Raw genomic sequence first — 17,901 nt, forward strand, 5'->3', positions numbered from 1 at the left:
AAAGTTAAAACCTTCCTTTAAAAAAAAAAGAAAGGGGAAGTGCTGTGGGACGGTCTGTATGTCAAATTGCTCTGATTGGTCAATAAATAAAACACTGGTTGGCCAGTGGCCAGGCAGGAAGTAGGTGGGACAAGGAGAGAGGAGAATTCTGGGAAGCAGAAGGCTGAGGCAGAGAGACACTGCCAGCCGCAGCCATGACCAGCAGCATGTGAAGATGCCGGTAAGCCACCAGCCACGTGGCAAGGTATAGATTTATGGAAATGGATTAATTTAAGCTATAAGAACAGTTAGCAAGAAGCCTGCCACGGCCATACAGTTTGTAAGCAATATAAGTCTCTGTGTTTACTTGGTTGGGTCTGAGCGGCTGTGGGACTGGCGGGTGACAAAGATTTGTCCTGACTGTGGGCAAAGCAGGAAAACTCTAGCTACACAAGGTAATAATGCTGGTAGCAAAAAATAAAACATCACAGTGTTAGAACTACATATGAGTGCTAGCTGGCCCATACCTTTCTCAGAAACTCACTATTTTTTCCCTTAGTTAATGGATATGTTCACGGAAATTACTCTCCATGCCTGAGACTAGACTTATATGACATTTTCAGTTTTCTTCACTGTTGGGAAGGAAGTTTGAGAAGAAACACAGATCTATAGCAGTAGAAATTTCTTTGCAAAATACCATTTTTTTTTTGTTTTGTTTTTCGAGACAGGGTTTCTCTGTGTAGCTTTGAGCCTTTCCTGGAACTCACTTTGGAGACCAGACTGGCCTCGAACTCATAGAGATCCGCCTGCCTTTGCCTCCCAAGTGCTTGGATTAAAGGCATGTGCCACCACCGCCTGGCACAAAATACTATTTTAATGTACTATGCTTAGCAGTAAAGACTCCTATATTGACCAAAGTACCTTGCCTAGAGATTCCAATAGCTACTGTAGCAAATAAACAGAGGTTAGTTCCTGAATGCGTGCACTGAGGCAACATTTGATTTTATTAGTAAATGTTCAAATATATTCTGGAGAACATGAGGAATTTTTCCTAATCTATTATTCTGCCATGAGAATGTTCCTTCTTCTGCTCCAATATTTCACAATATTTCATATAAAAATCTCCATCTCTGCTCTAAGATTACACCGTCACTGTTTAGGTTACTGTTGGTATTAGAACCTACTCTGAGTTTGCAAAGCAAAGCTATATGCAAACATTAATATATGTTATTTGAAGAGTGTAGGCCTCTCATGAACTTAGAAATTGGAAAATTCTGGTCAAAAACTCAGATTCCATGATCTCTTTTTAAAGGTCAGAAAACATGGAAATACTGACCAATATAGGAAAAATAAGAAGTGCCAAGAAAAGAATTTAAGGAAGAATGACAAAATTTACTAAGGAGAAGACAATTCCATGTGATATCTAAAGTTAGGGTAAAGAATGCTGTCAAAAAGAAGTGGAAGATCAGGTATGCCAAATACACTGACAGATCAAGTAATCAGAGGACTTAAAAGTAACTTGGTCATTGTGGTAGGTGTTGTTGAGGTCACTGGAGACTTTGATGAGAGCAGTTTTCGTAAGTGGTGAATCTTTGAAAAATATGGGTACAGACAACTCACATTCTTATATGTTTTATGAAGCTATAATTTATTATACAAGGAATTACACACATTTAACTATGCAGTCTGTTGGTTTGGACATCTGCAAACATCTGTGATACTATTGCTCTTTGAAGTAGTTTTGTTCCTCAAGTGACCATGAAATTGGGAACTATGGCAGGCAATGGAGTTGCAAGGATTTTTTTTAATGGTATGAACTTTTAATGGTATGAATACTGATTAGTGTGTTTTTAGATTGTGTGTGTGTGTGTGTGTGTGTGTGTGTGTGTGTGTGTGTGTGTGTTTAAAATTCCATGATACAGGAAAATACAAGAAAATCAGTCAGATGATATATTTGAGTAGACAATCAGGGATAAATGAAGAGCCTTAGTAATCTATCTATGGTAATAGGCTATATGGAGATTAGGTAGATACAGAAGCTAGTAGACAGGTAGATAGAGCTGAAGTTCTTTCCTAACTGGTTAATTTTCTTCAGTGAGATGGGAAACAATGAGGAAGGCAAGAAAATATAAAATAGTCATTTAAGCAGATGGAAGACTGAACTAAGGATACATAGTAAGACCACTGAGAAGCATTAAGGATCCATTTGAAGTCCATGATAATTCACTTAAACTAAATTCAGTAAATATTACCATACTTCCCTTCAGTCAAGATCAGCAGCAAGAAAAGAGGCACAGTATAGATGAATGTGTAGGCTTAAACAGGGCTGTAATTTTCACAATCAAATAAGATGGAGGGAGAAAGGGTAAAGAGAATGAAGGTGGTATAAACGGTATAAATGATTATAGCAATTGATCACTATATTTAAATATTCTGTGTGGGAAAAGAGAGACAGTGCAAACATGTGAGATAGTTACCTCAGTGTCTTGGTGGCATCAATAGACTACTGGAAATGGGGTATAGAAAAGTAGGGTATGGTAGCAAGAGAGGAGAACACATAAAATGAGATAATGATGCAGTTTGTTACTTTATATTTTTATACTTTATATTTCAGGTGGTCTGCCATGCTTATTTTGTTACTTTCTTGTTCCTAAGGAGATTTTCAGTTTCAGTGCACAGAATAGGGTAAAATCTTAATCCTTACAAAATAAGTATATAACAGAAAATCTGTAAAGATTGTGTTATGATACAAGGCATGAAACTAAAAAAGTACATACATACACCAGTCTTAGCTTACCAATGGCAATGTGGAATCAATTCTCATTCATAGTTACAAAATATAATCCATTAATTTTTATAAAACAAAAGTCCTGATAACTCACTAAAAAATAAGCATATACTTCTGTTCAATAAACAAACTGAATAGAGCTGAATTTCACTAGTATTATACAATAGAGTGGTTATATTTCTGAGTTATACAGCTAAGGTATAAAAGTCTGGTAATATTTCCTAAGCTGCAGCATATCTAAATTGCTGTTAATGGGGAAAACAAAGTACAATTGCCATGTATTTGCTATTTTAAGTTATATATAATTTGTATAAGCAAGCACATTATCAAACTTTGAATGTCGAAAAATAATTTTGTCAGTCAGATATATAATCATTTATACATAATTAGTATCAAAAATAATTAAAGCAAGGGCTCCTACCTGTAACATAAAATAGGCCTCAAATAGCTAATTTTATTTCCTTTCATCCTACACAGACCAAATAAGATATTGCTACTGTCTCAAGACCCTGCTGTACAATCTTGAACTTTTCTGGGGGTCAATTAATTCTGTAAGATTCAAGCTTTCATTTTTCCAACAAGAAACTATCTGCTCTCCTGGAAATTGCTACCCAGGCAACTGACTTGTTGACACTTAACTTTTCAAGGATCAATAGTTAGGCTGGAATTGAATTATGAGAAATGTTCAATGTCCTTGAAAATCTCTTGGTAACCATGGTAGAGAGGAAGGAATGAGGGTAGAAGGTGATAAAAACCATTTCTTAGTGTCTGAGATAGACTAGGACAATCACTTTTTATGAAACATATCTTTCCTTGCTATATTGCATAATGTGAATACTATGATATATACTCACTGAATATTTTAGACTGAAATATAAAAATGTGCTCATACATTATATAGCATTTTATAGATCAGTATAATTTATGAACAAAAATCAGGTAAATTTACTGTATACTTATATTTATTTCTTCTTTTATATTGTGGACTATTTCAAACATACTCAGAAATACAAAAGACAATATACTGAGTTTTCCTGTACTGATTACAGATATTCAAGAATTAACAATATGTTATATTTTTTATGTCAAATAGTTACACTCTCTTCAACTTTTCAAATGGTGTGACTTGCTATTATAACTTCAAATATGACTTGATAAATCACGTTTGGATAAGCAATACAATAAGTGTCATGTTTTCTGCCTGAATAAATACAGTAAGAGATTATCTGGAAAAAAATTGTGATACATTAAGGTTTTGAAACTAATTTATTTCCTTGATTATTAAAGAACAAAATATCCAAAAAATGGGTTCCTTCCTTATACTGTGTATTTAGTGCACAATATCTATTATGGTGGGCTTCCACGGCCAATTGATTATCTGCATCTAGTTATGGCTACCCTAAATCTTGAAGATTTCTATAGATACTCATTTATGTTCACTCATTCATTTCAATATGCACAAATTCACTCTGGAATTATTAAATTACATCTTTGTGTACAGATTAAGTCACCTCTTATGCACAATTTGTGAGAGTGATATGGTGGATTTTGTCAAATAATATAGATTTCATCTTTTTGTACAGCATTTAAAAACCTTAATTGAAAGGACTAGAATAGAAAAATCAGGAATTATTTTTTAATTAGCAATGCTTGCCAAAATATGCTTCAGTCCTCTACTATTCCTCTGTTATTAGTTTATCTATATTCTGAGATTGAACAATAAAGATGTTAAAATGAGCAACTAGTTACTGAGAGGTCACAAATAGTAAATACCTTGCTGTGATTCAGATGAGTAGAGGACATTACTAAATATTTCATATCTTGATTTTTAAGCACAACAAAGCCCACGGAATAAATTCCAGTGAGGTCAATAAAGCACAGATAAATTATTACTGATTACCTTAAGATGACACCAAATTTGGAATTTTGGATGAATATTGACGTTGGGAAGAATATTTTTGTAACCACAAATTTTACTATGTTTATCTATATTGATTGATTTTCTCACTTGGAACATATTTGAAGTGAGTGGTTACTACTAGACAGAAAAAAAATATTATCTACCACCCACTGCTAGCTATGCCAATGTCATATATTATAACATTAATTTATTTTTATTGCATTTTACATTAGCATATGCAGTGATGGATTTTACTACGGGGTTTTCATGAGTATTTGTGTGTGTGTGTGTGTGTGTGTGTGTGTGTGTGTGAGAGAGAGAGAGAGAGAGAGAGAGAGAGAGAGAGAGAGAGAGAGAGAGAGAGAGAGAAACTTGTGTGGGGGGTGGGGAGTACTTATGTGTGATTACAATTTGTCCTAGAATATAAATTCCTGCTTCTCTGAGTTGATATGACTGAGTGATTACTTACTAAGGAATGATGGTTCCCAAACTTTGGTGAGCCTTACCAAGGGACATAGGAGGGCTATTTTCCAAAGTTCTACCTGTACCTTTGCTCCTTAAGGCCTAAGGCACAAATGAAAGAAGACACTAGTTATGTTTAAGTCCAAGTCTCTGCTACTGGTGTAGCTGCAAGATGAGAATCACTGACTCAGATGGTATCTACAAAAGTTATAATGAAAGCCAGTCTGATGTGAAATAGAGGAGACCACTGTGGGAAATATATAGGGACACCAAGAAGTTCTAGGATTTCTAGAGTGTTTCTTCAGCATCTAGAGAATTATGCATGAAATAGCACAGTGTGTAGGCAAAGGATGTAGCTCAGTGGTGAAGCACCTGCCTAGAAAATAGAAAACCCTGGATTTAATGTCAAATACAGAAAAAAACAAAGCCAAAGTACATGGCTTTGTTTAAGAGCTAATACATTTTGAGGTGAAAAGATACAAGTAGCAACAACCTAGTAGTGATTATACCTAGAATTCAAATACTGGCTCCTTTCCTCTAGTCTAGTGTAGACTCTATTACAAAGAGCTCTTAAGAAAATGGGTAATTCTCACTCTAGGGCAGTATATCTATATATATGATAAGTCTGGAGCATCTTTCAATAATGTAAGGAAATGATGATAGAAAGAAAATCTACCCAGCAATGATGGGCTTTTATCAAAAGAACACATGAACTAACTGAAAGAGCTCCCAATTCCAAATGTAAGATTTCAACAAATAAAAAAAAAGTAGAATTGTACTGCATATAACATAAATATCCATGGGTCCATACTGATAAAAAAAAATCACTGTATATATAAATTGGAGAGGAGAGAGAAATCTCCTATGGGAAAATTGTAATTTATGCAAATAGAAATATTCTGTCATGAAGGATATGGAATATCATTTCCAACTTTGAAGGATGAACTGCAAATAATAACTTTCTTCCAAAGATTATACTAAGAAGCATTGTGTGCTGGCACAAGCCTATAATCCCAGCATTTGGGAGGCAGAGGCAGAAATGCTACAGGTTCAAGGTCAGCCTAACATATAGAGCTAGTTCCAGGAGACTTAAGAAAGGAAGAGAGAGTTGTTTTACAGTAAAGAAAGACAAATAGTACTTCAAATCAGGTGATCAAAGTCAACATCAATAGTCATTTCATATTGATCATTTATAACCTTGATAGAATTTGGTGAGGGTGGCACTTTATGTCTATAGTCTTCCTTTCCAAAAATTGTTATCCCAGTCTTACTATGAGAAAATACTAGATAAATCTCGATTGGGGAGTATTCTAAAACATATCGAAACAGTTTATCTTAAGTTTTAAAACTTATCAAAATACAAAAACAATAAACAAACAAACAAACAAAAACCCAAGAAAACCCAAGGAACTGCCACAGCCAAAAATCTTCAAAAAGACATGCCAACCAAGCCAGGCATGGTGGCATGTGCCTTTAACTTCAGCAGTCAGGAGATAGAGGCAGGCTGATCTCTATGAGTTCAAAGCCAGCCTGGTCTATAGAATGAGTTCTAGGACAGACAAGGCTACATAGTGAGACCATGTCTCAAAGCACCAAAATAAACAAAAAAGAGAGAGAAATGTGACAACTAAATAGAATGCAATATCTGGATGATATCCTGAAACAGAAAAAAAAGAGCTGTAAAAAAAATTAAGGAAATATAGAATATGATCTTTAGTTTATAATAATGTGCCATTGTTACATTATTTCACTAGCTCATTGATTGTAATAACTATATCACAGTAATAGGAGTGCAGGAAATATAAATGCCATGCTACATTTGTAACCATTCTGTTAATCTAAAATTTATCCGAATATTTACTTTAAAACAAGTAGATTTTAATTATAGCATCCCCCTATTAGGATAAATTTCTGCAAAGGATATTTTTTTCAGTAAGAAAATGATTAAGTTTTGGCATCATAGAATATTTTGTAGCATTGAATATTATCTACCTACAAAGAAACAGTGAACTTATTTTAATAAACAAAAGGAAATTCAGAGAAATTTTAATATATAAACCTTCACTTTGCTAAAAAAAAAGAAACATAACAGGAATGTCTCTGTGTAAATATGCTTATGAGATTAAGACATGGGAAATATATGTGATACATATAACAAGTTGTTAACTGTGCTAAGAGTTAGGATCTAGAGTGGGAGAAGGGGAAAGGAGATATTAAAACTGAAGATGTGTATAGTAGAGGCGGTAAGCAATGACATGTTCATTAATTCAGTCTATAACTTTTGTATAGTGGGATAAAGATTTGTAAAGAAACTATAAATTTATACAAACAGACAGAATAAAAAAGTAAGTAAATTATGAGGAAAAAGAACTCCTTTTGACTGGCAGGCTTTAGTGGTGGTAAGAATTAATAAGGGGCCAGCAAGCAAAGAGTAGTGACATCCTGGAAAATATAATGTCAGTCTTTAAAAGTGAATGACACCTATTTCTCAGATTTGCCAAGAGCTGCAAAAGTAGAATCTGTTGGCTATCACTAAGGATGTAGTGATAATGATTGCTGCTTCTGCCATGACCATGGGGATTCTTCTTGCCTTCAAAAGAAACTAACCTCTTCATTTGTTCCTCTCAGTACTCCCCTGGACATGTGCACAAAAGTGATTCTAAGGCTTCAGGAGTTTTCTCTATTTATACACTACCTTGTTCTCTTGGCCTTTAGAACAATGAGGACTCACTAGGGAGCTCTGAGAGCTTTTGATGAAGAAGTGACATAGCTTTACACAGGAGACAAAAATAGGAAGGGTCTGTATTTTCAAGAAGTTAAAATCAAATAGCAGAGTGCTGGTCCCTGGTGAATAAGACCAGTGATTCTCAAAATGGCAGAATTGAAAGGTGAGTTAAAGGCCATCTCAGCTCTCTTTAATACCTAATGCAGTCTCTATCTGCTGTGCTAGATCCTACCTAGGTTGTGATGCTGGGCTGCAGGGGAGATCATATTGTGGAGTCCCTACGACAAAACAATTTGCTTCTCATTGTAAATTTCTGGCAAGAATTAGATCTGTTAAATCTTCAGGATATAGGACTTGGAACTTCACAATGACCAAGTGTTTATTGAGTTTTATGCTGAACATTTAGACAGAGTAGAATGAAGTTCATTTTGCAAGTTGTATAGCTTATTTGCTGTGAGGTCTCTGGGCAGCATTTGAAGCTACTTTCCATCAACAAGAGAGGCAGCAAGACCTTGGCCCTAAATGATATGTGAGGTCAGCTTCCTAGCCAGGCACCAAGATCATTGAGTCAATTGGCTCTGTGGTGAAATAATTGTTACCATAAGACCCTGGAGCAGGGGTGGTGAAGTTAGGAAAGAAATGAGTCACACAATGTTCTAAATTAAAGAAACACATGCAGTAAATAGGAGTCCTGAGTTATGAGAATCTGATAAGAATTTTGTATGTGGTTTCAGTAGCTCATTGAAACAGTTTATAAAAGTTCTGCTGCTACATAACCTGAGTTATACCAGCAAACATTCCAATATAACATTACCAAACAAAAGACTGCAAGGCATGTTGTCAACCAATATTTTCAAATGACACTTACCTTAAAACACAAGTGTAGAATCCACTGTCTTGTGCCTCAGCTGAGTGAAACCATATTGAATCTTCCTCTTTGCTCATCCTGACCTCCGAAAAGATGATAGGCTCTTCCAAATCACCTTTGTTTTTGTACCACATGAGTCTGAGCCCAGTACTCTGGGCCATGCTATAATTGGTGCGAATGTAACTGTAGAAAAGGGCACATTTCACTCTGACAGGTTCGCCTGCCAAAGCCATGTAGGTCTTGAGATCCACTGACCAGTCAATGCAGCCATCCACTGAAAGAAAACAGGAAAAGACATGAGATGTAGGGAACATCATTCACAGTAACAGTGAGAGAAGTAGTCACTGCCATCATGAACAGGGAACTTTCTGTGAGTCAGAGCTTTGTAGAGATGGCTTTATTCAATCCTCCCAGTGACTTTATACAATACCCTAGCATCTTACTTAGATGTTAGCAAGTAGAGATAGTGTACTAGGTCTGTGTCCTTAGGTATTTTCCTATCCTCCACAGCAAATTCTAGGTAGAAATCTGTTAGATAAGCTTCTCCACAAGGCTCTCTAGCACTCCACACATGCCTATATAGTTATCTCGTGGCTGCCCAGCTAGGTCCCCCAGATCCTAGCTCCAGTAGAGTGGCCTGATAGGTGAATTGCTTCTATTAACCAGCAAATCTTTCCTCTGTGAGATAATATGAACCTAGACTGCTAGCGCTAGCGTGACACTGATATGCCAGTTTCAATTAATTCTGACTGATTCTTTGGTAGGAATCTTATAAAACTAGTGTTTCTAAGAGACCCCTGCCAAGACCAGGCCCGATCCTGAAATTAACACTTATAATCATACTTTAGAGATGAAAACCCTGAGATTCTGTTAAGAAGACCTTACCCAAGGACACAGAGGTAATAAATGGTAGGAAATCAGTCTCTGACCGGAGACTCTATGTATTCTTAACCCCTACCATACACTATCTATACCTATAATTGTGGCAATAGTCACTATGTTATTTACTTGTTGTTGAGAAAGCAATGCTGAGGTTGAAAGCATTAGGCACCTAAAGTGATTACTTGCTAATATAAATATATATTATATATAATACATTATTTTATATTGTTTTATATTATATAAAATGACATGTAAATATCATTTTCCCATGGTATGACCTATTAATATCAGACACTTAAACCTAGGTTGCTTTCTCTATATACCCTTAGGCCTCCCTTGTTGCTTAGGTGCTAAGTGCTCATAAGGATATTAATGTCAGCTTTAATCAAATAATTTTGGGTGGATAAATCTAACACTAAATAAATACAGTAAAATCTCCTTTTCCAGAAGTATTAGAAATAGATGCAAAAGATAACTTAGTATGCTATTCAATACAACTAGCATAGATATTACACTTCTGAATCCCTATTGTTTTCCAAGAATTCCATCAATGATGCTGTGTCCTTTTATATTACCTGATTATCCTTTATAAAACATATCATAAAAATGGGTAAGTACTTCCATTCTAAAATGATGTTTTGCTTATAATTCTGTAAGCTACTGTTTCCTTTTTCAGATATTAAGAACTCTGTAACCCAGTATGTTTAATCCTTTAACCTCAGTTGACAGGAAGCTTAGAGCCAAATGCAATGCTCAGAAGTAATAACTATCATACTTCAAAGTTTCACTTTCTCTACATGAAGGGTTATTGAACTAGGGTTCAAGGGCACTCAAGGGAAAGGTGCTCTAATAGGCTTTAGATTGTTGGCAAAATAATGTGCCTATTCACATAGGCATACTTTTCTGGGGAGATTTTATACTACACTTCATTAGATTGTCAAAGGAGTGTATAGCCTAAGAACTCCATGGGTTCTTTTTCATAATTATTGTGTGGTTTAGCAGAGCAAACCCATGGCCTTGTGCAAGTTAAGCAAGTATTTTCCTGCTAATTGCATGGCTTCCAATCTTTTTCTAATGTCATTTTTTCACTACCCTGGTTCAAATGGACTTTTATGATGAGCTCCTCAAGTAGTATGTGAAGTAGCAGAACAGTAATTGGCTTTGGATTAACAAATTTGACTTAGCAAAATTATCTTAAACTGTAATTACCATCCTGATAGGAAAAAAAAGTGTTTTTTTTTTTCATTTCTTTCCTAAACTCCTCCAGGTTAATCCTCTACCTGGTCTGTTATATGATCTAGATCATTGCAAGCTCAAGCTACATTTCTAATCTTAGCAGGCTAGTTTTGCCTATAAACTATGGGGCATGGTTGATATTTAAGACAACCAAAATATTTTCTCTTGAGTCACAACATCTATGCCCAACATCAATTTGTGACATTTAACTGCCATTAGAATTAGCTTTATCAGAACAGACCTTGAAAGCATGCCGAGAAATTACTTCTTGTTGAATACTGTCTGAACCACATGCATTTGGCTTGATAGATCTATGGTCCCTTTGCTTCTTCTTCCCTTGCTTTAGGCATCAGGGAAGGAGTATTTATAAATAAGGTAGTCAACAAGCAGAGAACAGAAATTCAGCAACTAGGGGAAAATACAATTTCTAAATATCATTCTTTTAATTTTTCCCCACTTTTAATATTCACAATACATGATTGCACCATGACCTGTATTTCAAGAGGCCTAAAGGAGTTTTCCCATAAGATAGACAAAGGGTATAATGCCAAGAATTATGAAGGCCCATATGATGCCAAATATTTTTTTTTTGCCACAAAACACATTAGGAGAAATCCATCCCCATGAATTAAGGTATCAATATCTAAAGATCATTAGACCACTACTGGATTCTAACAAGGGGGTTTGATTTGTTTTTATTGGGTTTCCATTCTTAGCAGTTCACCTGCAGGAAAAGAATGGGTGGCATAGGATATAGTACATTTATTTTTAGATTTGGTACTAGTGAAAGCAACTGCAAAGTATAGAGTGAAATTCAAGGCCTATGAAGTCTGGTGGAATGCCAGCATTAAGGGACCAAAATCTTGATTAAATAGGAAGCACAGAGAGATGTCAGAGGATCACAAAAATGGAATAGTGGGTAAAAGGTCACACATAACTGAAGTTTCAAGTGCCACCAAGAGTCATAAGTATAAGTTACATTGCTGCCACAAAGATATGGTAAAAACATATTCTACTTCCAGAACTGTTTGCATGTTGAACAGCCGTCCATGTTTGGAAAATAGCTGGAGATAGGCATCTGCGATGCAGCCGGCAAAGATAGACGCTATAGCCAAGTAGGTGACATGGTGGAACTTAGTAGTCCACAGAGGAGGCTAGTCTATGAGCTTGACCTCAACAACCCAGCATTCAGCCCACAGAGCCATCCGGACCTGGTCTATTCACAATTCCAGTGGCAGCTCTGTAAGCAGAGCCCCCACAGGGCTTCATTGAAAAGTGTTTTCCATATAGACTGTGTTCTCTCACGGGTGATTCCATAACCGTGTCTCTCTGATTCATTACAAGTGTGAACAGACACACCACAGGTAGGGAAACGCTGTTTTCTCCCAAATGGTGAAATTCTTCAGTTGGTGAAGTTTGTTTCAGAAAAATACATGGAAAATATAAAAGAGTGTCTCCTTAGTGTCTCATCTCTACCACCTTGATTCAGATCTCTGGAAGGCTCACAAATTATTACTTCATTTCGTCTTCTTGGCAGAAAATGCTTTAATATTTAAGCTTTCCAAAACAATTATAATGGAGCAAAGAAAGTCACTAAAAAATGTTCAGCGCTCTATTTTAATCATTTTTATTCCAATCTGCAAAAGCAAGTAAACAGGTCTGTAATTGAGGCTCTTGATTTGAAGATTCAAAACAGGGTATGCAGATGGATATTGTCATATCCATGCAGTTTATTTTGCCACAAGGAGACTACTAGGAGTGAAAACAACTAAAATTTCCAGCAAAATATCCTAGGTGACACCAGCAAAGCTGTTTAACCTCTTGATAATTAGTTTCTCTCTGCCATACATACCTGCCTTCAAAACAAAGCCCTGTGGAAAATGTATGAATCCTTGTAAGAGGATATGATGCCAACATTAACAACTATCAATACAATTTTAAAGGGAAAAAGAATGCTGAGTTTAGTTAAATCAGACTGCAATAGCCATTCACATTACAATTCTTTTACTGTTGTGGTGGGAAAATGGATATACAGCTGCACATATAATCACTAATTCTGTATTTTTACCTCACATTCAGAATTTGCCTCAAATTCCCCATTAAATAAAATGGTTCATTGGTCCATGAGAAACTGGAAATTCCAGACACTTAGATGACTAGTTTTGTTGCAATTTATAGCTTATGGCCTCTTAGTAACTTATTGTGTATGTTTAATACATTCATTTTTTTAACCGCGTATTTTTTTTTTTTTTAAAGAAAAAACTGTATCCACTAGCTATCCCATTTATTTTTATCATGGGTCCTTGCTCTTCAATCAATAGGGCAGTAATTAGGGCAATTCCAGAAATTTCCACTAGAGGGAGAGCTGCCCAAGTCTTTGTGTAGCACTCAAGTTCTCCCTGCCTACTTTCTCAAACTAAGAATTTGTTAAGGGGTCTAGCACTAAGCACTGGTTCTTGGGGAGGAATCACAGCACAGCTATGACGATGCACCACTGCGATGATAGAGGTAGCCAAAAATTGGAGATGCAGCAGATCTTTCTCAAAGAGGGGGAAGGAGAGCATACACAGAGCAAGTGAGTAGAGGTGGAAACAGTAGCAACAGCAAGAGAAATTCACTGAGCCCTTAACCTTACAATAGGTACACTAGATGTTTAGATATTTTGCAAAGTTTTTCGTTGTGTTTTTGTTTGGGTTTTTTTTTCCCTCTAATTTCATTCTCATGTCTAACCAGGAAAGAAAAGATTCAATAGTCCCATTTTACTAGTATGAAAACAAAAGCTCAGAGAATTGAAAGTGACTTGCTCAAGGTCACTCGAGGTGCAGTGCTAGCAGACACCACCTCCATAATGCCCCAGCCCAGATGAGACAAAGTGGACTCCAGAGCTTGGTTCTTAATGTCTGTGTTTCATATTCTTTCATGTATATACCTTTCCTCCTTCTAATTCACTATCCAGTAGAAAATTAAATTCTGCTTGATGGCATCTAAATTGTCATATGTATGCCCCAGAGTCCACACTTGTCTAGTAGAGTTGACCTTTCAAGCTGAGTCATAGTCTATGCCTGCATAAACACTATAGGAATAATAGCCATCAAGTAATATATGCCAATTATTCATCTATTAATTACACAATGCTTACAAAGTAATGAATTATTAATAATCTATTATATCATGTTTCTTCCTAAGATGAGGTCAAAATCTTGGGTAAATATTATCTAACCCCTATCAATGTATTTCAAATGAAATATCTAGAGATGATCACCCAAGTTTTACCATTATAATCAAGTCAAAGGAATGTGTACTTATCTTAACATTTGTATTAATAATGTACTTATTGCCGGGCGGTGGTGGCGCACGCCTTTAATCCCAGCACTCGGGAGGCAGAGGCAGGCGGATCTTTGTGAGTTCGAGGCCAGCCTGGGCTACCAAGTGAGTTCCAGGAAAGGCGCAAAGCTACACAGAGAAACCTTGTCTCGAAAAACCAAAAAAAAAAAAAAAAAAATGTACTTATTGAATACAATGTCATGAACCTCAATCTTAGAATTTTAATGTTAGAATTATATATATTCTCTTTCTGTCTAATGCCACTCTGCCACCTAAACCAAGCTTATTTTTATTTATATCCATCACAGTAGACTCTGTCTCATGTAGTCATTTCTCCAGAACAAGCAAGTCCAATGCTCTAAGAAGTGATTGACTTGTGCATTTATTGCTAAATCTGTGCCTATTTGCCTCTAGCCTAGACTTGTGGATAGATCTGCTCATCATTTCTTTTTTAAAATACATTAATGTCCAGGAAAAAGAAATATTGACTTTTAAACTTTATCTGTGCTGCAATATCTACCAATAGACAGAAGATTTCCTGTTACAGCTCCACGGATACAATGACTGATCACTGCTTTGTGTTTTTGAAAGTGTATTTACATTTTTTATGAATTGGATTATATGTTCCACTTCCATGCTTTTACCCCCTACTATTCATCAATGGGAAAGTTCTCCTGAAATAAAGTCCTTCATCTCATTTCAACCTCGTCATTATGCTTAATGATGGGCTGGCAACCATTTTAATTCCCTGTCATTACAAGATCTGTGTGATGCTTTGTCAAGATCATCTTTTTATTTTTATCTGATAGGGAAGCCTCTGTGGTATTCTGGAAGTAAAATCACACCAGGTCATTACAACCAACTCTTCAACTCCTGATTCCCTGAGGCCTGAAAAGCTCCAGAGAAATGGTCAGTAGCCAGAAGCTCTTCTCAGATGCACTGATGTTAATGATGAGAAGGGCCAGTAAAACGTCCGTGGGAGGCAGGATATCAGCACTGCCCACCAGTCCCTCTGTCAGGCTTGCTACTGCCCACTTAAATCCAGAATGCTTGGCAGTAAGCTGTTTTCCTGTGCCAGTTCAACCCCACCTCCCATAATCACTCATGGTTATCTGAGCCAAAAATATTGGGAGTCATCCATGAATCTTATCTTTTCCTTCACTGACTTTCCCCCTAATCATTACTCCCATAATATATTAAGCCTTGCCATGTCTGATGTAACTCAAATTTCTCCCCATTTCTTTATTCCCATAGATACTGAAGTATAGGACATCATATTTGCTTGGATTGTTATAATATTCTTCTCTTGGTGGCTTTATTTAAATTGAGAGAATTTTATGTACTTACAGTATACAACTTGATGTTTTGATATCTGTGTCTACTGTGAAATGATTAAGCTGGTTACTAGACTCTAACTCCTGTATTTCCCAATTTTGCGATTGAAACATTTAAGATCTCCCAAAAAATGTTCATCTATGCACTGTTAATATATATAGTTATTAAGCTAGAAAATAGATCTCTTAGGCTTAATCTCCTGTTTATCTAAACCTTATGGCCTTCAGCCACCTTTTCTTGTCCTCTTCTCTTTGGCCTTTGTATTTATCATTCTAGACTCTTTCACATGTTCACTCTTTTTTTCATTCCACGTGTAAGTGATATCAAGCCGCAACTGCTTTTCTGTGCTTGGCTTATTTCTCTTAGCATAATGTTTTCTATATTTGCTGTTGCTGCTTCAGATGACAAAACTGTTTTATAAAGCTGGACAACACTCTATCACACATGAAGATTGCATATGCATAAATGTTTCCTTGTTCATTCATTTGTTGACAGACACTTAGGTTGCTCTCTGTGCCTTAGGTATTGTGAATAATGTTTCAAAGAATATAGATGTGCTGATACATTGATCTATAAAACCATATATATATATATATATATATATATATATATATATATATATATATATATATATATATATGTTTAATATACACTTCCTACACAAATATCCCCTTGGCACACTAGTGAAATATTTTTTGGTTACATATCTAGAAGTAGTTTTATTTTTACTTTTGAGGAATTTCCATATTGTTTTTCCTAATTGCTGTATCAATTTATATAACCATCAATTGTATACACGGGCCCTCTTTTCCCACATATTTGCCAACTATTTCCTAAGTCTTAACATGTGTTTCATGATGTGTCATTGTGAATTTCATTTCCATTTGTCTGATGACATTGAGCACTACTTTATGAATCTGTTAGTCGCTTCTACATCATCTTTTGTGAATTCTCTAATTCTATTGTCCATTTTTTCATCAGGATGTTTTCTGAGCTGTTTGAATACCACACATATTTCACATATTAATTCCCCTCCTCCTATATAGATTACAAATATTTTCTCCTATTCCATAGTTTGTCTTCATCATGTTAATTGTTACCTTTGTAGAGAAGCCTTTTACTATTGTTAAATCTCTATTTTTGCTTTTGTTGTATGTGCTGTTAAATGTTCTTTTTGTATTCTTCTATTATAATCATTCTAAATGACCCCCCAACATTCCCATTCAGGTCTCCCAGACCTCTGTCATTATTGGTTATTGAACAAGAAGCCTCCTTCCTGGTAGGCAAACATTCTACTACTGAACTATATCCCAGCCTCCAATCTGATTTGGAAACTGCGATTATAATGAACAATCAAACCAGTGGTTCTCAATCTTCCTAAGGCTATGACCCTTCAATACAGCTCCTCATGCTGAGGTGACCACCAACCATAAAATTGTCCCCAGGCTACTGTTAAGAATCATAATGTAAATATATGCACTTTTCAAGGTCTTAGGTGACCCTTGTGAAAGGGTTTAAGACTACCAATGGGGTCATGACCCACAGGTTGAGAATTGGTGTTTTAAACCCATGGTCACACCTTTTTATATCGAATAACTTTCAGAGAGTTCCTATCTCCCCATCGCTAAGCCTGGCTTCCCCTGGGTCACTTGGTACTACCTATCTTTTCAGTTCCTCTGTACAACTCTTCACACACCCTATTATTCAGTCAAATCTCACCATTGCCTGGGAAGGCCATGTACATTTCTTTATTTATCTAAGTTAGGGTTACCTTTGCTGTGAAGAAACACCATGACCAAAAAGAAAGTTGAGGAGAAGGGGCCTTATTTGGCTTATGCCTCCACATTGTAGTCCATCACTGGGGGACGTTAGGGCAGGAACCTGGAGGTAGAAGCTGGTGCAGATGCAATGGAGGAGTGCTGTTTGTTGGCTTAACCCTCATGGCTTGTTCAGTCTGCTTTCTTATAGTACCCAGGACCACCTGCCCAGAGGTGGCACCACCTACATTGGGCTGGGCCCTCTCACGTCAATCATTAATCAAGACAGTGCATCATGGGCTTGCTCACAGACCATTGTGGTACGGGCATTTTCTCAATTGAGTCTCATTTCTCTCTGATGACTTTGTCCTTCTGCTTCCTTACACTGTATTAGCATTTTCTTCTACCTATTGAGCTCATACATTCTCTAAGACACAACTTTAAAGTCCATGTCTATGAAACTGTACTTGAATATTTCATGTGGATTATTTCCTCGGTGGTACTCTCACCTAATGTGTTTGTTTACAGAGTTCCTTCACAAGTCAGTAATATGTGTCTCATTTCATGCATCTCTCTAGGAAAAGGCTCAATGTTGCACTGAACATAGTAGGCACTTATTAAATTTTCAGGAGTTTAAAATCCTGT

General features: G+C 36.2%; 1 protein-coding gene across 2 annotated transcripts in view; it reads right to left on the minus strand.

The window, feature by feature from the left end:
• Positions 1 to 17,901, minus strand: part of Il1rapl2 (interleukin 1 receptor accessory protein like 2) — a 1,196,146-nt gene that overhangs the window by 557,979 nt on the left and 620,266 nt on the right. For both annotated transcript variants that reach the window (XM_042268818.2, XM_076562815.1), the window contains exon 3: positions 8,723 to 8,996. In XM_042268818.2, the coding sequence (XP_042124752.1) occupies positions 8,723 to 8,996 (274 nt within the window). The remainder of the gene's footprint in view (positions 1 to 8,722; positions 8,997 to 17,901) is intronic.

The sequence above is a fragment of the Peromyscus maniculatus genome, chromosome X (assembly GCF_049852395.1).
Source record: "Peromyscus maniculatus bairdii isolate BWxNUB_F1_BW_parent chromosome X, HU_Pman_BW_mat_3.1, whole genome shotgun sequence".
Lineage (NCBI taxonomy): Eukaryota > Metazoa > Chordata > Mammalia > Rodentia > Cricetidae > Peromyscus > Peromyscus maniculatus.